This window comes from Rousettus aegyptiacus, unplaced genomic scaffold (assembly GCF_014176215.1).
Source record: "Rousettus aegyptiacus isolate mRouAeg1 unplaced genomic scaffold, mRouAeg1.p scaffold_m13_p_16, whole genome shotgun sequence".
In the NCBI taxonomy this organism is placed as follows: domain Eukaryota; kingdom Metazoa; phylum Chordata; class Mammalia; order Chiroptera; family Pteropodidae; genus Rousettus; species Rousettus aegyptiacus.
The window spans coordinates 20,182,727-20,208,135 of NW_023416291.1; the positions used below are offsets into that span (position 1 = coordinate 20,182,727).

The window sequence follows — 25,409 nt, forward strand, 5'->3', positions numbered from 1 at the left end:
AGTTTCTTACGTGGGCGTTGGCACCCACTCTGCTGCTCTCGCTGATAGCAGCAGACAGAGAAATTGAATCGTTTCAACTTTTCCGCTACCGCGAACGCTGCTTCTATGAATATTCATGGATAAGTTCTTTTTTTGAACACTCATTTTCAATTTTTCAGGGTATATATCTAGGAGTTATCTATCCATGGGAATTTTTTCTGAGGTCATGCTGGCTATCGTACATACAGTCTGCAGCATTTGACATTGCAGAGCCAAAGTTTTAGGATTTGGGTTTCGGGTTTTGGGCTAGGGCCATCTTTAACAATGGAACACAGAGGACTTTGACCAAATGGTCCTTGCTAAGTCCCTTCCTGTCTGTCATACAAAGTACCTGATAAACTAGTTATCTCTGATGATACCTCCATTCCTGGAGCGGGTCCGCCCTCTAAATTCTTTCAGGGGATTAGGGGGAAGGTCAAAGGTTTTTCCTGATTCTTTTGTTTCTGAAAATAATCAGCATCCTTCAAAAAAAAAAAAAAAAGGCGTATATTGAGGTGGCAATTTCTGCTCCCCACTCAGTGTATTCATCCGACCGGCCTGACGAATAACAAACTAACACGCGAACAGATTTCAGCCTCACTGGGGATCCCCTGCATGAAAACCCGCACGGGCACCCATGCCACAGCCTCCCCTGTTTCAAGGCTGGGGGTTCCTGCTGTCACCGCTGGGGCGAAGTGAAATCCGGCGTCGCTCCAGCGGCGTTGGGGGCGGGGAAGGGACCGTGGCATTGTGTGCTGTGTCCCTCGGTTCTTCCCCACTTACGCAGCAAAGAATTACAGGTCGGCGAGATTTAGAAAAAAGTAAAGAGTTATTGCAAGTACGTTTTAAGAGACCGGCCAGGCTAAGGAAGGCTGCAGCCACGCGGAATTCAGGAGGCGAAGAGATGAGAATACTCCTCAAGGGGAGGGGCGGGTCTCCAGCCTAACTGCACGGAAAGGGGAAGATCTGTGTATATTTGGGCCCTGATTGGGGGTGGGGAGTGGGTCACAGATGATCCGAATGTGAGGTAACCTTGACTGACGGTTGCTATATTAACTTTGCCTAATGTGCATGTGCTTACCCAGAATTCAGTGTTATAATTAGATTCATGAACTTCCAGCATAGTCACGATATACTGACGGTGTGATGAGGCTGAAGTTATGGGCAGTACTTCTTGCGCATGAGTTTTTAGCTGGTTTAGGCCAGCAGCTTTTATGGACTTTGTCCTCTGGGATTTGGGATAATTTATAACCATAAAATGGAGGTGTTTCTAGGAGATACTTAAGGAAGGTCTTCCAGGGAAGTTTCTATGGTTACAGAGCTGGGCCTTTACTCCTGTCGGGGAGTCTGGGTAACTACTAACACTTCTGCTCAGAATGCCTGGAGTTTGAGTCAGCACTCAGGCAGCTTCCAGCAACAGAGAAGCCACCTTTAAAGTGCCCTTCCACCTTGCTGCTGAGAGAGGACCAGGGCAGGGGGTGGGCCTGAGCTGCTGTCTGGGTGGAGCCAGTCCCCCCTCACCCCCCCCCGCCCCCGCTCTGTTTACCCACCCTTGCTGGGCCCCAAAGTTCCCCATGACCAGCAGTTCGGAGTCAGCTCGAGTACTGAAGTCGCTGTGCTGGCTGTTCAAGACCCCTCGGCTGTGCCTCTGAATCCCACCTCCCAGGGCTCTTTCAGGAGGAAGTCAGAGTGAGCCAAGGCCACTGACCCGCCACTGGAACCATGGTAGGGCCACACGGGACAGCCGGTCAGTTCAGCTGGGCTTAATTCAGGCTGGGCCCCTGAGCAGGGTGCAGGAGAGCAAAGTTAGGTCATATTCGAGGCCCGGGGGGGCCACGGGGAGACCATGGGGACCCTCCTGAAGGGGACTTAGGTTTATGAGGAGGCACTGAGCTATTGGGGGAAGGCATGAGGGAGGAGGGCCTGGTTGGACTCCGCTCTACCTTGGGTTGCTGTGTGAGCTTGGGGTACTTACAATATATGGAGGATCCCAGCACAGCACTTTGGACTCAGCTGGTTTCCAATAAATGGGAGTCCTACCCACCCCCACCCCGCCCCATCCCACCCCCCAGGCCCCTGCTGTGACCTAGAGGCCAGGAAGGCACTGTGGAGTCTCCTAGATGTGCCCCTTCCATGCTGGAAAAGCCTGGTGGGGAAGATGAAGGCCACTTCCAAGTCCTTGGACCACGGGCCAGCATATGCACCCCCTTTCCCGATCATCCTGCTCAGCCTCCTACTGGGTCCCTCAGAGAGCCGTTCATACTGAGCCCCGAGTCCTGCTTTCTCAGGCTCCACCCTGACCTCATCCTGCCTGCTAAGAATGAGCAGAGTCTCCTGTGTGATCTGCCCACCTGCCCTCATCCCCTTGCCCCTGAGCAGTGATGATGGCAGGGAAGGAGCCTCGCTCAGCACACAGCCCCAGCATCTCTCCTCTTCAATGCCAGGACAGTGGGATGAAGGTCAAGGGCAGCCATGGCCACCTGTCTGTGGTTACTTAGCTTTTCTCCTGTCACAGGTTCATGGGTACAAAGGAGTCACGTTCCAAAACTGGGCAAGGACCTATGGCTGTTGCCCAGCAATGTACTATCAGCCCACATCCGTGCAAGAGATCATAGAGGTGAGTGTCCATCTTAGCTCGGTGCCCGCTGGCCCAGCCCCTAGATCTCCAGCTCATGTGGGCCCTATAGACCAGACTCTGCTCCAGAGCAGAGGCTAGGAGATGGGCTTGCTAGGCTGAGACCCCCAGCCCACCCCAGCTCTGCTAGCCAGGTGAGGTGTACTATCTTACCTGGAGGATAAGTGCAATGCAGAGCAGAGCAGAAGAGGAGGCTGGGACAGCAGCGTGGCTGTGAGTGGATCCTGAGCTGCAAGAAGAAATTCGAGGTGTGCTAATACTTCGGTACCCGAAGGCCATTCCTAAACTATGCTGACCTGCACAATCGCGACTTAGTAATGGGTGAGGCTGTTGTGGACTGACGTTTCCCTAGAGGGCCACTAAGGACGAGTGAAAATTAGGCAGGTTGTATAGTGAAGGGAGCTCTAGGAAGATGGTATTAAACAGGTTTCTTTATTTTAGAACTTGAACCTTCAAACATGCTGTATGTGGAATATGCTTGTGGAACTCCTTACAATATAAACTGTAAAACTGGTGTTCCATGGACTAGTGAGTGTTTGAGCAGGAACGTGAGGGTGAAAGGATGTGGATTCATTTACGTGGCATCATGCATTCATTCATTTATTCATTCAGCGATCACTGTAAACTGCCTACTCATGCTGGGCCTGGGGTAGACGTGGGAGGTGCAGAGTCAAACTAAGCCACTGTCACTGCCCTCGGAGGCTCCATTCCAGCCTGGGAGGCAGCTGAGGCCTGTGTGGGCCAAGGTGAGGAGCCGGGACCTTATTGTGAAGGCACCGGGACACCCCTGAAAGGGCTTGCCCTGAGGAATGTGATCAGGCTTGCCTGTAGAAAAGCCTCCAGCCAGGGGAGCACATGAGAGTCCCACTTCTGGATGTTTCCTTGGTTCTCCATCCCACTCACTTCCTGGCCCTTCTCTCCAACTCTCTTCTTGGAGTGAACTGCACAGCAGCCTCCAGCCAGGCAGGGGCCCTGGAGGCCAGTGGGGCGCGCGGCCTGCACGGCCCTGTGTGCCCCTGGCTGTGCCACAGACAAAGGCCTGAGCTGAGGCTTACCCAGGCACTGCCTTGGCAGGTGCTGGCCCTGGCCAGGCAGCAGAACAAGCGGGTGAAGGTGGTGGGTGGTGGCCACTCGCCCTCGGACATCGCCTGCACCGATGGCTTCATGATTCACATGGGCAAGATGAACCGGGTTCTCCAGGTACTCGCAGCCCTCTCCTCCGCCTCTGCTGGCCCCCAGCCTTGGCCTCCATCGCAAACCCCAAGCAGAAGCTCATTAGCCTCTCCCCGGTGGCCTGATCCCCTCCTTGCCCCTGAGTCCCAAAGTGACACCCCAATTCCTGACCCACAGTCCAGAGCCCTCCCTGGGCTTGCTCAGGCCTCTTGTCAGTTCTGCACCCCTGTGGCCATGGTGAGGATGTCCACCCCCTTTTCTGCCAGAGCCCACATCCCATTTGGCTACCCGGAGTGGGAGGTGGCTTGAGCTAACCACAGGCTGAGACATTCTCATTCACGTCGTCGCAAGGGCTGGGTGATGACTCAACTCATCTCAGCCTATGCTGGTCTGTTGCAGGTGGACACAGAGAAAAAGCAGGTGACCGTGGAGGCTGGCATCCTCCTGGCTGACCTGCACCCTCAGCTAGACAAGCATGGCCTGGCCTTGTCCAAGTAAGAGCCACTTCCCCCATTTTTAGGCGGGCCAGTGCTGCTCACTACCCGCTGCCTGGGGCACTCAGGGGCCTTAAGCAGATAGTGGCGCAGAGTCCATAGCCGGTGACACTAGGAGGTGTTAGCTTCTGGGCCCTGAAGCATGTGCCCTGCTCATGATGTCTCTGTCCTCCCTGGGGACCCAGTCCTCCTCAAGTGGCGGCCTGCACAAGGCTCATCTGCCACTCAGAGGGAATTAGGGTGTCCCAGCATGTGTGTCCCAGGGGCCACCTGGGTCTACAGCTCCAAGGATGCTGCGGGGACTGAGTGGCTGGGGAGGCAGTAGGGAAGGACAGAGCTGTGTCAGGCCACGTGCTGGTCGGTTGATGCACTGACTCATTTCATCATCACACCAACCCTGAGCGGGGGAAACATAACCCCCGCTGAGGGATGAAGAAAGCAGGGTTGAGGCCAAAGGGCTTATTTACCAAAGTCACTGGCTGGGGCGTTCACCGTGTGGCAAGCCAGAGGCTGCAGGACGCAGTGCTGCGCGTAAGAGACAGACAGCGGTGTGGCGAAGACCCCGGCTCCAAGAGCAGCCGGCCTGGGTGTGCGTCCCTCCCGCACCCCATACGAGCTTGTGTCGAGTTCCTTGACCCACCTAAACCTCAGAGTTCTCGTCTAGAAAAGTGGGTCTATAAAATAGGGGTGCTCAGAGGACTAGATGAGTAAAAGACGCCCCACGTATTAAGTGCTCCGTAAATGTTTGTTCTTGTTCATTGTCCTGGCTCCATCAATGCCTCGTTCCACAGCCTCCAGAAGGGAACTGTCCCCGTGGCTCCTTATGTCCATCCCCCCAGAGGCCGAAGCCTGGTCTTTCCTTCCGAGGCCTTTCTCCCTGAGGGCCTCGCTGTACCCAGCCTGCTTTCTCCTACCGCCAGCACAGCCTCACTTCCACATTCCTCTTTCGCCTTCGTAAACTTCACGGAGAAGGGAAGAAAGGTCGCGCCGGACCGACCACCCTCCCTTGTGCACACTTGGGTGGCTCTGTTTTTCGCTGTGATTCATAATTCTGTGGCGAACGTCGCCGCGCTTGTGCCTTCCCACACGCCAGAGCATCCCCCTGGGCGGGCCGTCTGTGACCCCCTTTTAACGTTCCGGTCTTTTCAGAAGGGGCCATATCACCCAGCAGTCCAGTGAGTAGGAACAGAGAAGACAGTGGACACAGGGTGAGGGGAGGACGGGGCGGGGGGGGACGGGGAAAGGCTTCAGTCTCTCTCATCCTCTTACTGTCCTGCCAGGGCACCCCCAGGTCTTGCCTCTGCAGGAAGGCATGAAGCCAGGTTTTCTGATCATCAGCTTGTCGACTTAGGTTGAAATCAAAGCAGAGCCACTGGTGTCATCCAGCCTGTGTTTTGAGGAGCCTGTCTGCCTCGGGGGCTCTGGGTCTGCTGAGGGGAGGGGTCATTTCAAATCCCTGCCTTTTCACACCAAGCCCATTAATTGTGCAACTGTTGTGTACAATGTAAGGCTCCAATCACCTTGGCACACAATAGACCTTCAGGAAATATTGTCTGTCTTCTCCTTTAAGCTGGGGCTGGAATATCTCAGAAAGCTCCTGAAAAGTAAGCCTCTTATACTCCTGACCCACTCTTTCCTTGACCCTGAGATCTGGGCGTATCTTTCTAATTTCTGCCCCTAGACTGCATGCCTATGGAGCAATACAACTTCCCTTAAGGAATCTGGTCCTCTTGTGTACACAGAAGCTTTTATTCATTCCAGGGCCTGGAACTCTGGGCTGAAGGATGTGGGGCTTATTCTAGATGGCCTTAGGAGCCCCTAAAGGTTTCTGAGAATGGTCTTGTCCTTCCTCACAACTCAGGGAGGTTCCTACCTGTTCATAGCAGCTTGGGTTGCGTGTGTATCATTTGATCCAGGTCCTATGGGACTTTTCAAGCCTTACCAGGCTGCATCTAAAGAAGTCTTAGGAACACTGGGGCCTTGGGTTGGTGGAGAAGATGTTGTTGATGGGTGGGGGACAGAGAGAAGGGAGCTTCTAGGCTGTGGAAACCCCAGAGCTATGCAGGCAGGCGCCCCCTCAGAGCTGGGCCATGCCCCTACGAGCTCATGTGACAGGCCACTGAGGTGAGGAAATTGAGGCTCAGAGACAAGGAGGGCCAGCGAGTCAGACAAGTGAAGTCGTGGGAAGTGCGAGACAAGAACCCAGGGAGGGGATGAATCTACTATTCTGCTCTGAGGGCCTCGCACCACAGCCTGGAGGCCACTGTCCCAGGGAAGCCTAACTGGTTGGTCCCTTGTGTCCTCCTCGCTCTGTCCTGCCGAGCCCAGCCTGGGAGCCGTGTCAGATGTGACTGCAGGTGGTGTCATTGGAACCGGAACACACAACACAGGGATCAGGCACGGCATCCTGGCCACCCAGGTGAGTGTGCCTACCTCGCAGCGCCCTGCCGACTGCCAGGGAGAAGGGAGGGTTGGAAGGAGCCCCACTTTTCCAAGGCTCCTGGGAAATCTCGTCCTCCCGGGAAATCTCGTTCTCCCAGAGCCTGTTGGCTCAGCTCCTCGTGGGCCTCAAAACCAGCCCAGGTCTCTTCCTCTGATGGAGACTTGGCAGGTGCCTTCCAGGAACAGCATCTCCTGCTCTCAGCCTCATCTGTCCCTGACAGACACAAGTGCCAAAAGGAGTCCTCATGCATGTTAATGTACTAGTGCCTCTCAGGAGCCTCCTGGCCACCCCGTGGAAAAGGGCAAGCGGAGCAAGATGTTCATGCTCTTTGAAACTGGGAGCCAGGCAGGGCAAGGGGCCTTTCCACGGTAGCAAGTCCAGTGGTCAGAGGGTGGCTGGGGCTACCTGAAGCCCAGCAGGTGTGGGCCTCTGATCCACACCTGACCTTCATCGAAAAGTATATCTTAAACTTCCCAGGAGTCTAGTGTGGAGGACTGGTTATGAGCACAGGTTTTGAACTTAGACCTGGGTTCAAAACTTGCCTCCTACCTGCATGTAGACAGGTTATTTAACTTCTCTGTACATCCCTGTTTTTGTCTGGAACATGGGGAGAATTCTTCTGGACCCAGGAGGAGCATATGAGACGGCATCTGTTAAAGGTGTGGCTGACGCGGTGCAAGGCTGTGAAGCCTGCTCAGGAGCTGCCCTGCGGGGGGCTGCCTCCTTCCACTTTCATGTTAAAAGAGGCTTCCTAGCGGGCAACCTGAGGGGCGGAGTGAGCGGGGAAGGGGAAAGGCCGAGGTTCCGTGTTACCCGTTCCCCCCACTCCACAGGTAAGAGCCATTGCAGCCAAAGCAGGATACATGTTGTGGGACCTGATCTTCAGGTGCACAGAGCCCTCAATAGACACGTCATTCCCTGCCCCTCCCCAGAGCTGACTTTACTGCCCACGAGTGCCCAGTGGTCACTGGGGGTGAAGGATGATACAATGGCCCTCTTCCCAAGATTTGGCCACAGTCCTAGTCAGCTCTCCAGGGCTGATGTCAAACTGATTGCCTCAGTTTCCCAAAATGGTCAGCAGAGTATGAAAATAACTCTGGCCACAAATCAAAAGGCTCATGAGAGTTACTGGCTCCTTCTCTCAGGCAGCCCAACTCAACCGGACCGGCTCTGCGACAGCAGTGGGGGACACCACAGCTGTACTTCACACATCATGCCAGTGGAGGGCGTCCGGGGAGGGGGCTGACACCCTTCACACCCGCTGTACGCCAGGCACTGAGCTGCATGTTCACACAGTCTCGAGAGAGTTCTTCTTCTACGGATGAGGAAACAGGTTAAATGACATGCCCAAGGTCACAGAGCCTATAAAATCATTGCCCACCTTTACTTGTTGCTGGAGTCTGCTAAAGCATCTCACTGGCCAGTTCTCGTTCACTGCTCTGGCTCTGACACAAAATCTGGTTTTTATCAAAATTGTCCCGACCCCCTCGCTACCACAGAGGGCCATCATGCCCCATTTCTTCCGCTTTCTCCTGTCTGGTCTTGGCCACCGTTAATCAGAATTAGCTCAGCTGTATCTGTTCTCTGACCCTGAGCACCCAGCCACATTTCAAAAGCAATTTTGGTCCAAATTAGCAGGTAGCGGAGTACGGAGAAAAACTCAAACAGGCAATGAGAGAGGATTCCTCTGGAAATGGGACCAAGGTGAAAGATGCCAGAGCTAATCTTTTGCCTCCAAGGAGCATCCTACTCTTCGTAGAAACCCAGAGGTTGCTAGGCAGGTGCGTCCAAGTGAGAGACCCTGGTTCCTAAGGCAAGTGGGTCCCCAAATAAGAAGATGGACTCAGCTTACCTGAGGTGGCGCCCAGGAGAAGTGACAGGCAGAGAGAGGCTGCGAGGGGGCAGTGGGCTGGTCTTACCCCAGATGCACACATAGGCTCTGTGCGCCTTCACCAGGCCCTCCGCCCAGGACCTCGCAGCTCTCTGGAGCCCGGGCTCATCTTATTCCTCCTCGGGGCAGGGCAGAGGCTTGCTGCATCCTGACCATGAAGCCCACGGAATGAGCAAAGCAGTGGTGGGAGGACAAGACGTGCAGGTCCCATGGAACTTCACGTGATGATGGTTCCCCTCTCCCCGCTGAGGGCTGAAGCCACTCATTGATAGCCTCGCCATTTCCGCTTTCTCCCTCTCTAAAGACTGAGACCCCCCTTCAGGCTGTGACTGTAGACCCTGCTGGGAAAGTCCCCTGTGGCCAGATGACAGTGATCTTCCCAGGCTAGGTCACCCTGGCTTCACTTGCAAAGACAAACAGAGAGGTGAGGGCTTCACCTGAGAGCGCGGGAAATGCCCGCCTGGATTCTGAGTGTGGCTCTTCTCTGTTGCCAGGTGGTGGCGCTGACCTTGCTGACAGCTGATGGGACCATTCTTGAGTGCTCAGAGTCCAGCAACGCAGAGGTGTTCCGGGCTGTGCGGGTTCACCTGGGCTGCCTCGGTGTCATCCTCGCCGTCACCCTGCAGTGTGTGCCGCAGTTCCACTTGCAGGAGACTTCCTTCCCTTCCACCCTGAGAGAGGTACTGGTCTCTTTCTTACCACTGATCAGCGTCAGAAAATAAATTGAGGACGTGGACAAGTGGGCCACGCCCCACGGACAGCCCCCTGTGGCTCTGCAGGCCCCTTGAATGCGGGAGTGGGCTGACCTCGCCATCCCCTCCTTGGCCTTAGCAACACTGTGACCAGAACCTTTTCTGAGCAGGTCAGTGAAGCTCAGAAGACCTGCAGGGGGGTGGCAGAGGTACAGCCAAAAAGGAGGCTGGGTAGCAACTTGCCGTGGGAGACACGGCACCGGCAGGAGCTGACTGCTCCTTGGAGGGCATTGACTCCCAAGTGCACCCACCCAGCCACAGGGAATGCCCCGATTCCCTTTACAATGTTTTTTTCACAGCAGGGGGTGGATGAACTAACTTCCACATTGCCTGTGCCTGAGGGCGTGTGCAGGGGATTTGGATCTGGATGATGGCGGGTGGGGGGGTAGTGGGGGGAAGGACAGCTGGCTTCTGATTGAAGGCAGTGTTTTTCGAATGAATGAAAAACTCATGTTGGATGGACAGACTGATGGAAGGACAGACGGACAATCTTAGCCAGTCTCGGCCATATCAAAGGAGGAACAGAGAGCGGATGGACCAGGTATCAGGAGACTCAGCTTTAATCCTCTAGAAGGAGCCATTACACTCACTGCCGGGACCCTGGGCAGTACAGTGAGATGGCCCAGGAGCTAGGACACGAGGAAGCGGGGGGTTTCCGCTCTCGGTCCCAGCCCCTTCCTCCAGGCCAGCCCACCAGGCCATGTTCCCTGCTCTCGCAGAAAATCGGCTCCACCCAGAGGATTTCGTGGTGACCGCCCTGTGGGCCATGGGTCTGTCACCCTATCAAGATGGAAGTGATAGGTACAGAGCCCTGGGGTTTCTTCCTGAACGCCTCCCAGGCTCACAGCCCGGCAAGAACGGCCCTTCTCTTCATTCTCTGACATTCGCTGTGTGCCAGGCTCTGTGCCCACAGCTCTAGGGTGGGAGCCTGGGAAACTACAGCCTACGGGCACAACCTGGCTTGCCGCCTGTTCTTGTATATACAGTTCTATTAGCACGTAGTCATGCTCATCGTCCACCGATATCTGTGGCTGCTTTGTCATCCTTGGCAGAGCTGAGTAGTTGCAGCAGAGACCTATGGCTTTCCGATGTTATCTCAGTGCGTTCAGTAATGAGCCGTGTTAGAGCAGGACTCTCCTGCTCATTTTCCTGAGGACCTAAGATGTGTCAGGCATTATGGGGATAAGAGATGATGATGACGATGATGGTGATGACAGTGGCAATCTGAGTAACAGTAGTTGCAGCAACAGCTTATACATATACTGTGCTAATCATGTCCTGACACCATTTTAAACATTTTCTAGGCATTAGTACATTGAATCTTCATAACGATCTTGACTTGGACTCTGTTACTAACCCCATTTTACAGGTGGGAAAACCAAAGCACAAAGATATTAAGCAACTTGCCTGAACTCATATAGCTAACTGTTTAAGCCTGGACAACTAAGAAATTATTGCGATCCTCTAACCCACTCAGGGAAGCCAGCATGGAAGTGGACCATTTTAAGGTCCCGCATATTATGAGGCATCCCGTGCCATTTGGCAATGTTAGGACCATTTTAAGAATTTCCTTTTGATGGGGAGAAACTGAGGCACATCCCAGGCTCTGACTTCCAGGACTCCCTACCATCATCCTATGACTAATGCCATCTTTCCTCCTCCCGCTGAGGTCAGGTTCTTGACAACCTGGACAGCCATCTGAAGAAATCCGAGTACTTCCGCTTCCTCTGGTTCCCACACACCGAGAATGTCAGCGTCATCTACCAGGACCACACCAACAAGGTAACCACCCTATCACACACCCCTTCAGCTACGGGGTGGCTGGGGCTCGCCGTCATCCCGATGGGCAGTGAGACGTGAGAAGGGGAGCAGCGAGGGGAGCATCACTGAGTGTGAGGAGAGACGCAGGAATGACCAGAGGGTGGAAGGAAGAAGGAAGCTGGGCCCAGAGAGGGTCCACTGTGTCGCTGGGTAGGGATGTGTAGGGGTGAGGGCAAGGGTGGGGGTGCAGAGGACAAAGTGTGGACAGGACAGGATGGGATGAGATGCAGAACTAGGCAGCTGGACTGGACCTCGGAAACCGTCTAACACATCCGACCTTCCCTCCAATGCTCCCATCTCTCCCACCCCCAATTATGCAGGCGAAGAAACCAGTAGTTTCATGTCTCTCCCTCCTGTGCTTAGCAAACAGGCTGCTTCTCAGCAAAGTAAAACGAAGCCTTCACTTAGGATGGTTGTTGATGGGATGAGTCAGGCAAAGACTGTGACACCTACTATGTGTAAGGGCTGGTGTGAGGTTCATAAAGGGTGATAGCTGGACATATGGCTCACTGGCTCTAAAGAGGAAGGCCAGGTGTATTTCTTTGTCTTGTGAAAAATACACACATATATACACACAGAGGCATGGGAACCGACTGTGCCACCAAGGAGTGAGGTTTTTAATTGTCCGGGCATGTGAGTCACCACACACACACACTCTACAGGGACACATCTCTCTCTAAGGGGACACCATGAGGAACGAAACTGATCACAAATTCTGCTCCCCAGCCCCCCTCCTCTTCGGCCAGCTGGTTTTGGGACTATGCCATCGGATTCCATTTACTGGAGTTCCTGCTCTGGATCAGGTAGGAATGCAGGGCACCTTTTCTGGCATCTGCCATATGCTTTTGGAGGATGTAGTGCATCCAAAGAACGCCCCTACCTTCATGCATACAGGCTGGGTCTGGCTTCTGAGCCAGTGGTTTTCTATTCTGATTCGCGGGCGATGTGGTAAATCTTTTAATATTGTCCTGCTCTTCCCTAGCCTAAAATCTGTGCCCATGCTCGGGCCCCATGTCTGCCCCTGGATGTGTATTATCAGTGATAGGCAAGGTTTTACAGGGCCTTCAGTGGCGACTTTGTATCCAGCCATGATATCATATGGGATGACATCATATAAAAACTTACAGATGTTTCATACATACAAAATGATATAGGCAACGTATATTTAAGATGTAAATAAGCACCACATACTCAACACCAGCTTAAGAAACAAAACAACACTGGTACAAGGAAGTCCTCTTTGCAGAACTCCCAGATCGCAACCCCTCCTCCCAAGAGGAAACCCCCACCCTGGACTTCCTGCGTATCATTCTCTTGCTTTTATTTATACTGTAGTTTTATGAATGCTGAAATAATAAAGTCAGTAGTTCAGATTTGATGGTCATATTTATCCACGTTGATATGCAGAGCTCTAATTTTTTGTTTTTCACTGTATATATACATTTACCACAACATATCCATATTCTTATTGATGGATATTTGGATCATTTCTGGGATTCTTAGCCATTACAAACAATGTTGCTGTGACCATTCTCAAACATTGCTCCTGGAGCTTTTTATATCTTAAGTATATACTCATGAGTGGAATTCTTGGGCCATCAAGTATGGGCATCTTCAGCTTTATCAGATTGAATTGTTCACTGAAGTCATTTTTATACCAAGTTAACTCCCCAAGCACTGTGAGACTCAGTGCACCACAAGCTAGCCAAGTCTGCTGTTGACAGCCTTCTATATTTCCTGATGATGTCTATTAAACGTTATCTCATTACAGTTTTTGATTCTTATGTCCCTGATTATTAATGAGGTTGCATGGCCGTTCAGCTTGAGCCTTCAGATTTCTCTTCTGTTAAATAACTATTTATGTATTTTGCCCTTTTTAAAAGTTGAGTGGCTTTTATTTCTTTTCTTGCTATTTTGTAGGGTTTTATTTACATGTATTTTGAGCATTAGTCCTTTGTTGGTTATATGTCTTGCAACATATTCTCCCTGTTTGTGTCTTGTCTTTCACTTTTATGGCGTTTTGTGGTGTGCAGATGTTTTTAATTTTGATGTAGTCAAACTTATCCATCTATTCTCTTATTTTTGGGAATTTTGTGTCTTATTAAGAAAACTTTCCCTGCCTGTAAAGTCATAAATGCCCACAAAAGGCAGCGCTGACAGCGTGACCCAGAGAGCTGGCCAGTGTGCCTGTCAGTTCTGGGCATGGCCAGGACCATGGCACTCGGGGCCTGAACCCAGGTGTCTGTTCTAGAACAGTCAGCCCCTTCCTTTCAGCGATGGGGTGAGGCACATTTAGGGGAAGATGACAAACTGGGAAGAGGACTAACTGCCCGGAAGGTGTTAGGATAGTGAGACTAGAGAGTGACCTGCTTGATCTGGGTGGAGAAGGGACTAGGAGCAGTGAGAGAGCTGAGTGAGCCTGGAGGCTGTTGCGCCACCAGATTATGGACTGGGGTTGAGAGTGGCCATGCTTTCTCTGCAGCCTCCATCACAGCAGCTCGGCAGCTTTATGTGCCTGTGTCTGTGGAGTGCGAGCCCAGTGAGCCCTCAAAGAAATAGGGCTCTAAATCACACACCACTGCCACATCCCAGCCGGGGCTGGCTCTCCATGAGAGCTCCGTGGCCTCTGAGCTCAGCCCACTTGGCTCTACCTTAATGGCTTCTGGACACTGTGTCCCCCTGCCTCATCTCTGCAGCTCTGGATGCTGACTGAGCTGTGAGCCTGAGGGTGCGGAAGTAAGATGTAAATAACAATTGGGAAACTCGTGGTCTACCAGTAGCTTCTACAGTAAGATTCACTTTACCCTCATGAAGGCAGGAATCCTTGTCTGGCCTGTCATACTTGATCTCCAGTGCCCCAGACCATGCCTGGCACCTGGACAAAGCTCATAGATATTTGTGTAAGAAATGCCGAAAGAAAAGCTTGATCCATGTCCTTGAACTGTTGAGTAACAGGCAAATGTAGGGTATAGTGGTGGCCATAGCTGACCAGGATAGAGAGGCAGGATATCTGTCAGGACTCGGTCCCTAGAGGGTGAGTCAGGACCAGGGCCAAGTTCAGCTCCTATGGGTAGAACAGCCCTGTCCCCCGGGGCCAGGGGAAGACCCACCTCAGCCAGGCTGGCTTCTGAGACACCAGAGAGCATCTGCCTGAGAGAGATGGAGTCCTTTCCTCTCCAGCCCTGCAGCACGTACCCATATCTGAGTCTTAGAAAACTCAGTCAGCTTGGGACCATAGAGGGAGCATGAGCTGTGGATTCAAGTGGACCTTGGACTCTGATCCTTGCCCTCCATTCACCTGCTGCGTGACTGGGTAAATCACGCAGCCTCTCCAAACTGTGGTTTACCCATACAGTGAGTAAAGCTGGTAGCAGTGATTGAGTTCTTGGGAGGATTCAGGCTAAGTCCACAGGAAGGGTGTTCACTGGGCATCACTTCCCTCTCTCTTCGCGAAGGTCCATGAAGGCTTCCTGTGGCTCACCTACCTGGCAGAATACAAGGCCCCAGATCCACTGGTATTATCTGTAACCCCACACAAGATGGTGTGAGCAGTTGAGACGGATTTATGGCAGATGATGAAATAGAAACAGGACAAGGATTAGACCTATGGGCCGCTGAGCCTCTGGGCAGAGGCCACCTGCAGAGAGAAAGGAGAGTAAGTCCAGAGAAAGAGGCCTGCACTGAGGTTTCAGGCCCATAGGGCCCAAAACCCATTTTCACTTTAACCAGATTGAAGCCAGACTGAGCCTGGTTACCAGGAGTTTTTAGTGACCCCAGGAGAGGCAGGAGCTGCTGCCGAGGTGGTTAGAGCCAGCTCACCTCATAAGGCCCCTAGCTGTCAGGACCCAGGTTCACGAGTGGGATGACTGGACAGCCCTCTGCCAGGCCATCCTGCAATGAGCCACTGGACCTGTGCCCACTTGGGCCCTTGCCAGAACCGGTCACCCATACCCCGGTCCCAGAGAGCTCCTGGCTGCACGTCTGAGGTCAGCCCTCGTGGAGGCTGCCTTTTAGCTTCTTCGTTTACAGCCTGCAGCACAAGTCTCTCTGCCCTAAATGTGCAGATTTATGACACTTTCAAGGACACAACCTTGAATCCTTCACCTCCCCGGATGAGTCCCATGCTGTCTTTCCCGTGTCCCTGTGTCCTGAGTGCGTATAATGCAGTGAGAGGGCGCGGGCTTTGGAGTGTCAGGCAGACCTGCTGACATCCACGCCATAGTGAACCCATCCAGCACATGCAGATACCTTAGACGGCGCACACCACACGCGTGCACATGAACAGGCCGTGGGCCGGCGCCCACCCACCGCAGGGGTTCCCGTCCTCCCCTCCTTTTGGGCAGATGCCACAGGCCTTCGGTCTGACATTGCACAGCATCAAGAAGGCTGATTTTGTTTTCTTGACTTTCCAACATAACTGCAGTGAGCATTTAGTATTTTTATAAACAGGAAAAAGGTGAACTTTAATGTGTGTGTGTGTGTGTGTGTGTGTGTGTGTGTAAGTATAGATTTTGAAGAATAGGACTTGGTGAGTAAGATTCCTAGATCAAATAGCCAGGTGATCACTCCTTCCTGGCCAGGAAGCAGAGTCCTCCCTGTGCAATTCCTTGTGTGGTTCTAGCATCACTTCCAGAGACAAGAGCCTATAAGCTGAGACCCCTCCCGAGGACACGGGCCCCCACTGACCTCTTTCAACATTCAGGGCTTCCCAGGATGGCCAGGTGTGGAAGGAAGGTGAAATACTACAGTCTTTATGGAAATTAATCTGGTAGCAACCTGCTAAAATTAAAACTATACTCGCCCTTTGCCCCAATACTCTGGAAAGGACGTAACTACAAAGGTATTTGTTATCATAGTGTAGCGCGTGGTGACAAAAAAATGAAAAGAAATAAGTGTCGGTGAAGATGTGGAGGAATCGGACCCGCGTGCACTGTTGGTGGGATAGAAATTGGTGTCACCACATGGAAAACAGTATGGACGTCCCTCAACGAGTTAGGAACAGAGCTGCCATACGATCCAGCAGTCCCTCTTCTGAGTATGTATCTACAAGAATCGAAAGCACAGTCTCAAAGAAATAACATGCACACTCATGTTACGGCAGCGTTATTCACAGCAGCCCAAAGGGGGAAGCGGGGCAGAGTCCATCGGTGCACGAATAGATAAACATAGTGCGGTATCTCCATACAGTGGAGTGTTCCTGAGCTTAGAAAAAGATGAAAATTCCAGCACATGCTACGACATGGTTGAACTCTGAGGGTATGATGCTAAGTGAAATAAGCCAGACACAAAGGGACAAACATCACATGGTTCTACTTATGTGTAGCTTCTAAAGTAGTCAAATTCACAGAAACAGAAAGTAGAATGGGGGTTACCAGGGTGTGGAGAGAGGGGGTCTGGGGAGGTGTTTAACATGGACAGAGTGTCAGTTTTGCAAGATTCTGAAGATCCATTGCACAACAATGTGAATATACTTAACACTACCGAACTGTACACTTAAATATGGTTAAGGTGGTAAATTTTATTTTTTGTGGTTTTTAACACAATTAAGAATGAAAAACAAACAAACACTGAAAACAATGCAGTCATTCGCAGGGGAATGACAGGGTAAAGTGTGGGATCTCCACAGCCGGACGCCCATGCAGCTGCGGAGAGGATGACGTAGAGCCGTGCTCACATTCTCTGAGCGTAAGTGGCTGTGTGTGTAGAGAACAAGGCCTCGCTTTGCGAAGAACTCAGCCCAGGGCCCGACACGTGGCCGGCACTCACTAAATGCTGGATAATGTGCCCCCCTGCCTCCCCCTTCAGCACCTTCCTACCGTGCCTCGTGGGCTGGATCAATCGCTTCTTCTTCTGGCTCCTTTTCTCCAAGAAGAAGGAGAACAGCAACCTCAGCCACAAGGTCTTCACCTATGAGTGTCGGTTCAAGCAGCATGTCCAGGACTGGGCCATCCCCAGGTAGGGGCTGCATGAGTCAGGCTGGGCGTGGGTCGGTGCCAGAGCGATCCCCTTCGATGCCCACTGCAGCCCTAGCACATAGACAGTGAACCAGTCTTACCCATTATTAGTGGGGGGCAAACCAGAGGCTCTGGGCTTCCTTCTGGTGCCCATGTCCAGGCCATTCTGCCTCATAGGGAAAATCAGTCACAGAATCACTCTCCATCAGCCCGTCCCAGCAGGCTTGGGCTTGGAGCATGTGGCTTCCTGCCCAGCTTCTTGTTCTTCCAAAAGAATGTCCCCTGTGTTTAGGCCCTTGGTCGGCAGAGCCCACCCAGCATGCATTGGGAGGGACCCCAGCAAAGACCTGGGCTAGGTCTGTAGCCCCAGCTGTCTCTAAATCGCCCTCTCTCTTGGTCTGTCTCCAGGAAAATTAGGGGTGGTGTCCAGTGATTAGGGGATGCTTCTGTCACTGTGTTCAAGGCATGGGGCCACCAGACTCTCCAGGTGGGGTTATTAGACCAAGTGGAAGTATTAGAATTAGAATGACTTTGTCTGAAGAGGAGGAGGCCAGGAACTGCTCAGGAGCTGGGAGTCCCTATCACTAGGCTGAGATCCCCTCAAGTAGGAGGCCACGCAGAGCCTCATGCGATACCTCCTGGAGGTCTCTTACTGAGGTCTGGGTCTGTCCCCCTGGGTTGAGCACAGAGAGAAGACCAAGGAGGCCCTGCTGGAGCTGAAGGCCATGCTGGAGGCCCACCCCAAGGTGGTGGCCCACTTCCCCGTGGAGGTGCGCTTCACCCGGGGGGACGACATCCTGCTGAGCCCCTGCTTCCGGAGGGACAGCTGCTACATGAACATCATCATGTACAGGTGACCAGCTCACTGGGATGGGTGACAGGGGTGGGAAGTTTCCAAAGGACCCCTCTCCTTCCCCATCTTTCAAGGCCAGTTCAAATTTCGCTTCCCTGGCTAGACTTCCCTGATCCTGGCTACGGAAAACAGTCTCTCCTTTGAGCTCTGACACACTTTCTCTTTATACTCTTATGATGTCTACCATTTCCAGTCTATATTACGTTAATACAATAATTAATATTAATAAGTAATGTTAATATGAATAGCTGCTATTTGTGAAGCTGATACTATAGAATGACAAATATACACTATCTCATATGCCTACTCTAGTCCATGATTCTGACAGCCTGGAGCACTTTTGAGAAGGATTATGAAGCCAGGTTCAAGTTCAGCAGAAAAGGGCATTTACCAGGCACTGTGCTGATATCTGCACCCACAACCGCATGATGTTTTTCCCAGTTAGTTATGCAACAGTGTCCAGTATGAGGCTTGTGAACGTATGTAGTTAAGAAGCTCATCTTTCCAGAATTTTCTGCTTGAGATGTGTCTTTTTTCTGCCTCTTCTGTCTGATCTCTCTTGATAATAGCCCCTCTCTGACTTTGCAAAAGAAATACATATCTCTTGCCTAGCCTGAGTCTTACATGGTGTATTTCTCTTGCATATAAAAACGCCAAACTTTTAGGAGTCCCAGAATCCAGAAAAGAGAGGTTCTGAAAGACACATTCACAAGGCGACAGCTTATTTCATGTAGGGACAAATGTGGCAAGGCTTAGACCTTGTGTGTCTATTTATCTTCTCCCTAAATGTGAATTCAGATTCAGCAGTGAGAAACTTGCAATGGGAATGCATCTTAACATTTTCGTTTGGGGGGGAGGGGTGTTTGTTTTTTTGTTTCCCTTTGTTTTTTTTTTTTAATTTTTAAAACTTCTGACTTAACCTTTTCTGTTAGTAAGTCTGACTTGGCTGGTGGGTCAGGCAGGGAGGACTGAGTAACTAGGTTATGTGGCCGTGCCTCCCGCATGTTGAATGAGGTGATTCTGAAGTTCCTAGGCTTTGTCAAAAAGATATCTAAAGTAGGAAATATATATATATCTATGTATGTATGTATACACACACACACACGTACACACACAGAGAATTGTATATACGTTTTGCAAAAGGAAAACGTGCCTCCCACAGAGTCTGAATCTTATGATAAATTTCTTCAGCATACAAAAACCCCAAGCTAATAGCATGCCTAGGGGACAATTCAAGAATGCACTGTTCTAGAGGGGAGTCCCAGAATCCAGAAAAAAAAATCCAAAAACTATAATTACATAATAACATAATTATAAATACATAACATACATATATAATAATAACATTGTAAGTATCTATATATAGACACACAAAAATTTTGAAATTATTTAACTCATGATACCTTTCAGATGCCAATTTAAAAATATGTGAGAGGATGCAAGCTTTTTCAGATCCTGGAATGAGGCATGAGCAAAAACCCTCCAGTTGCTGGGTCATTGCTGTCTTTGTCCTTCAGGCAGAGCCATGTCTTGATCTCCATGTCACATGCCAAGTTTCAGGTGTGGCTCAGAGAAGGTGCCAGGTTAACTGTGGGACAGTGCAGGCAGGGACAGGGCTTCACCTCCTTCTCCCCAACCCCTAGGCCCTACGGCAAGGACGTGTCACGACTGGACTACTGGCTGGCCTACGAGAGCATCATGAAGAAGGTCGGGGGCAGGCCCCACTGGGCCAAGGTAGGACTTGCCAGGCAGAGCCTCACCCCCTGTGCCCACTGGGCAGCTGCTGTGAGCCAGAGCTTCCACCAGAGGGCGCCCCTTTTTTCCCGTTTCTCTGCCTCCCCAAGGCTAGGAAAAGTGGCGCTGAGCAAGTCCCAGGAAGGAGGGGCTCCCCTAGACCCAGCTTCCCTCTGCATTCGTGGTCCAGCAGCCCAGCGACTGTAATTTCCTCAGAATTTTCAGAGAAATTCCTCCTCTTTCACTTTATTTGATTCTCATAGAAACCCTGTGTACAGGATAAGGGAGGGGTCCGTGAGCCCATTTAACAGAGGAAACTTAGGGTCTCTCAGGTGATGGGACTTACTAATTAGCAGTAAAACTGAGGCTAGAGGTCTCTCTGCTTTCTGTCACACTGCCTGATAGGACTGGGAATGGGGAATTTAATGCTACATTTTAACACCTTCCTTCATTAGTTTCCAGAAACTTCTTCCCTCCTGTTTGGATCTCTTCATTATGTGTGTGTGTGCCTGCATATGCATGTACATGCGTGCATGCACCTGTGGGTATGGGTGCCTGCATTCGTGCACATGCATGTGTGTGTGGAGGGGTAGCAGGCATGTGTGTGTGTGCGCCTGCAGGTAGGGATGTCACACATGCAGGCACATGGGCACGGGGTGCCTGTCTGCAGCCCTGCTGAAATCCCAGCTCCAGGGACCAAGGCCTCTTGTATCTTGTTGCTTCCACAGGCCCACAGCTGCACCCGGAAGGATTTTGAGAAAATGTATCCTGCCTTCCCAAAGTTCTGTGCCATCAGAGAAAAGCTGGACCCCACTGGGATGTTTCTGAATGCGTATCTGGAAAAGGTGTTCTACTGAAGCAGAAACAGAAAACAAGAGCTCACCCCACCCATCCCCGGAGTTGCCTCCAATGAGGCTGAAGGCTACGTTCCTTGGCCCGAGGGGGACAGACCTTTCCCCTGGGGCCTCTGCCACAGAGCCCATAGCTGCTCCGACCCACAGTGATGGGCCTGGCTCTGGGCAGGATACATCCCTCTCCTACCTTCTTTATTCTCACAGCAACTCCATGCAAGGAAGAGCACCCAACTCCCATTTACATCTTCATGCAGCACCCCCTTTTCCTAAGCTTACATTACCACATCCTGTTTTCCCAAGAGACAGAAAAGCCCCAACGTGTTATGTTTCTCTAGGAGCTCGGGGATTTAGTCATTGACAGATTTCACCTGCCTGTGAGAGGGGTTCCTTTCTTAAAGGGGTCCCCTCTCCAACCCTCTTAAGAAGAGGCCCCGTTGGCGTGTGTTTGGGCATAGAAGTTGTGTGTACTGTAGTCCGCTTCTTTCCACCCTTGGGGGGGTCTTTTCAAATGTTCAGGTCAGTACCCCTCTACCCTGGAACTTCCTCTCCCCTGTGGGTATATCTGTCCATCTGACCTCCCATAGCCTGATCTTCAGCATGCCTGTTTCAGAGGATGTTTGGGAAATGGGATTCTCCTTCCTTTCATTTTAATAAAAGTCAAAAATTGATTCACCCTCTGATCCATCTTCTTTATCTCCAAGGTGATCCTTTGGGGTGCACTGAACATCTATGAGGTGCCGAGTGCTTTGGGGAATTAAAATAACTTTAAGACAGGTTCCTGGCCTCAAATTTATATTCTAATCATATATCTTATAACAGGTTCATATTCAAAATATATAAAGAAGTCCTACAACTCAACACCAGAAAAAAACAAATACCCAATCAAAAAATGGGCAAAGGACTTGAATAGACAATTTTCCAAAGAAGATATATAGATGGTCAATAAACACATGAAAAGGTGCTGAACAACCCTAATCATTAGGGAAATGCAAATGAAACCACAATGAGAAGCCATTTCATACTCGTTAGGATCACGATTATTTTTAAGAAGTAACTAGTGTTACCAAGGATGCAGAGAAACAGGGATCCTTGTGCATTGCTGGTGGAATAGCAATACAGCGGAGCAGCCGTTGCAGAAAACAGTATGGCGGCGCCTCAGAAAGTTAGACGTAGGATGACCACACCAGCTGGCAATCCCACTTCTGAATGTACACCCAGAAAAACTGAAAACAGAGACTTGGGAAAAGATTTGCACGCCCCTGTTCACGGCATTAGTCACAATGACCAAAAGGTAGAAGCAACCCAAGTATCAACTGACAGATGATTGGATAAAGAAGGGGCGGCATATGCATACAATGGAATATTCAATCTGCAAAAAAAAGGAAACTCTGACCCGTGCTACAGCATGGATAAAAGTTGAGGATCTAATGTGAAGTAAAATAAGCCAGCTACAGAAAGACGACTGTATGACTCCATTTATGTGAAGGGCAGTCAAACTTATAGAGACAGGAAATAGAATGAGGAGTTAGCGTTCGACAGTTTCTGTTTGGGAAGATGAAAAAGTTCAGGATGTGGTGGCGATGCTTTCACAACAGTGTGACTCCTTAGTGCCACTGAACTGTACACTGAAAAATGATTAAAATGGTAATTTTGCATTATGTATTTTTTACTCCAATAAAAATCTGTATTTTTGTTCAGGGAAACCAGACGATGTGCATAGGATGTTAAACGGTGACACCAGGGAGAATGTGGCGGCGTGTCAGGGAAATGGTACAGCGTGGCTACCCGGCCAGCCCTCCCGGACCGAAGCTCCTCGGAGCCCGGCTCAGCCGGAAGACCCGAGGCCATGGCCGTGAGAGCAAGGACGGACACCTCAGCAGGACCAGCGAAGCAGTTCTCAGGGCCCAGTGCAAAACAAGGATGTCAGGAGGGTGACGGCAGAGCACTAACTTAAGCGCAGGACCCTTCTGACACTGCCCAGGGAGGTCAGGCGCCCACGAAGCCCACCCCGCTCACCACTGCCAGGTGCGCCCATTAGTTTTGTGGGTTAACTTACTGTGGTACTGAGTTATTTCATCACACGCTACTCCAAGTGTTGCTCCGAAATGAAGGTATTTCGGGGGCGTAGTTAACACCTACCACCAGTTGACTCAGGGAAATCCGTGACAATGTGAATGGGCCTCAGGCAGCCAGCTGAAAAGGCTTAAAAGCAAAAGCGGAGTTTTATGGGAGAATAAATTCTGTCTTGAGAGCTTTTGATTGAGTTCCCAGCCTGTGGGGGCTACAGATTTCAGGCTTGGGAAGTCATTTGAACCAACGCCTTGAGGTAAATCTAATCTGTACATTGGTTCTATTTCTCTGGAAGACCCCGACTGACATACAAAGGAAGACGGATTGGCGAACCTAATACAAAGGTAAGCATAGCAGGCTAAATCCCGTGTTCTACAGATGAGGAAACCAAGGCTCAGAGAGGTGAAGAACTTTGTCCAGCGTCACACAGCAAGTCAGAAAGGCAGCACCTTCAAGTTTTTACCCAAAGTATGTCTTGCAGTCCTGTATTTTCGATAGCTTGGATTTAATTTTTTTAAATCTGAATTTTGCATTCTATTTTATTATGTAATCGTGTTACAAACTTTTTAGTAATGTTTAATTTTCAAATCTTTAAATAACATTTCTGCTCTAGAAAGGAATACCATGTTTGTTTTGTGGTCTTCTGGCACTCCTGTCTACCCCAGTGGGAGAATTACAGGCAAAAAGGGACAGATCGCAATGGCTTAAGTCTGAAACCCTGAAATTTAGGAAAACTTCAATCACCGGAAGGCTAAGGCAAAAGAATGTTCTGGAAATAGGCTTTCTAATTCCCAGAGAACCCAGATGTCCTTTCTGGATCAGGCTTTTGATGAATATAATTTCCTCTTCCTCTGATTCAGAGTCTTTTGATATTGAGTAATGAGTACTGAGCCCAGCAATTGGGCTCCTGAGGGCATCCCTGATAAGGATCCCTTTTTCTCCCCTTCCTTGCTTCCTCCTCACTAACCTCTGTTCCAGATTCCCACTGGCTGGCTTCTCTCTCCCACAGCACTGACCTAATTGTCTGAGCCTCAGGTAGCATGAGTCGGCTACCCGCAATCTTATCTCGGGAGACCTGGAAAAACATGGTACTGAGGCTTGGAGCCTGTTGCTCTAAGACTGGACCTCTAACAGTGGACAGCAGCGATTGCCAGCAACATCTAAGAAATAGATATGGTGTTTCCCTAGGCTGGTATGAAACTAAATCAAAGCGCATCCAGGCCGACGGGCCATGAGTGGCTCTCAAAGTCGAATTGTGGGGAGAGGTTACCAGCCCAAAGGAAGCATGCAAATTTCCAAGCAGAGGAAGTGAATTATTTCCACATGGTCTAGCATTTACTATTAACCTTATTGACCAATTTGGTAATCGTCAGTTCTGCTAATAAACGCTGCAGAATCAAGTCCTTTATGCGTTGTCTTCAGAATTATTTAATACTTCCTAGGTTTGCAAGACTATTCCATTACAGCTAGAATTTACCAGGCAAATGCTGAGGCTGGATAGGAAACTGAGGTGGGAAGCTCTGGGCGGCTAAGAGGTGGCAGTAATGTCCCCATGGACTCTGGAATCACCCAGCTCTGATCCCAATTCTGCCACTTAATGCCTGCAGATAAATGGTCTCTATTATTTCTACAACCTCACTCTCAGTGACCTCTGCCCGATATATCTCACATCTCAACCTCATGCTTAATTATGAAAAAAGAAAAAAAAAAAAAAGCCCCTGGATCTGTTTATTTTGGAGTTTCAACTCATTTGGAGGCACAAACTTGAAACCATTTTAGTCATTCTGACCCCTGTTCCCATCGCTTGATAACATCTCAAGCTGGTTTCTTTATTCCTGAAAACATCACGGTTAGTAAAGGATCAGTTTACTTTGGAATGTCAATCTCATATCCAAATCAAAGCTCTTCCCCGCCCCCATCCTAGGAGGAGGGGGGGGTGATGGGAACACACTCTGCCTTCTCCCTCCCGCTCAGGTTCTGAACCTTCCAAAGCAAGAGTAGGAAGGGAGCCTAGGCCTGGACCCCTCCTGTCCTCCTCTCCTTGGTCAAGGCTATCTGAGCTGAGCGGTGTCTTGCTTTGTCAGGTGACCTAGACTGCTACTACCAGGTGGTCTCCTCCTGGCAGGATGATGGTTTCCTTGGGCTGGCTACAAACTTCACTCAGGTCCCCTCAGAAAGCAGCACCCGTGTACCCTTAGGACCTGCCAGCAGTCCAAGCCTCCAGCCCAGTCTGGGTGGGAAGAAGCTACTGTTACATGGTGAGCGCTTCCCGTCAGCGTGACTGATCAGACTCTCACCCCAGGGGAGATGATATCAAAAGCCTAATTGGAGGCCCTTTGGGGTTGCGAAGCCTGAGTGGAACGGCCCTTCTGTCGCCTCCCACCCCACCTGGTGGTGAGCTCTGCGCACACACATACCCCCAGCATCCTGGCTCCCACCCCTCCCCTACTCCCTGCTACTTCAAGGTGAAGAACAAGCAAACAGGTCCCTTTCATGTCTGCCACGAGGAACGGGAGTTGGGTGCTCTCCCATCAAGGCCCACCAGATCACGTGACACTTCTCTAACGAAGGCTACTCCTGGAAGCCTTTGGGATGTGGAGTCAATAACCCCTGCCCTGAGGACAGTGGTCCGGACCTAACGGGATTACAGGAAGGGGTTGGCCCAGGTTCTAGGGCACTTTGGCTGGCGCATGGCTGCTGGTTACAGTTGCGCCACC

At 50.9% G+C, this 25,409-nt stretch overlaps 1 protein-coding gene across 1 annotated transcript; it reads left to right on the top strand.

The window, feature by feature from the left end:
• The first annotated feature begins 1,568 nt into the window (after nucleotides 1-1,568).
• On the top strand, nucleotides 1,569-21,290 carry LOC107510766 (L-gulonolactone oxidase). The gene is made up of 12 exons (XM_016144624.2): nucleotides 1,569-1,743; nucleotides 2,534-2,635; nucleotides 3,728-3,853; nucleotides 4,226-4,320; nucleotides 6,649-6,739; nucleotides 9,149-9,334; nucleotides 11,081-11,188; nucleotides 11,954-12,030; nucleotides 17,033-17,182; nucleotides 17,870-18,034; nucleotides 19,678-19,768; nucleotides 20,497-21,290. The coding sequence occupies exons 1-12, from the start codon at nucleotides 1,741-1,743 to the stop codon at nucleotides 20,623-20,625; spliced, it is 1,323 nt and encodes a 440-aa protein (XP_016000110.2). The 5' UTR covers nucleotides 1,569-1,740; the 3' UTR covers nucleotides 20,626-21,290.
• Nucleotides 21,291-25,409: the final 4,119 nt, after the last annotated feature.

Coding starts and splice junctions, on each gene's coding strand:
- LOC107510766 (XM_016144624.2), top strand. Junction 18,035..19,677: donor ATGAACATCATCATGTACAG/GTGACCAGCTCA, acceptor CCCAACCCCTAG/GCCCTACGGCAAGGACGTGT. Junction 19,769..20,496: donor GCAGGCCCCACTGGGCCAAG/GTAGGACTTGCC, acceptor TTGCTTCCACAG/GCCCACAGCTGCACCCGGAA.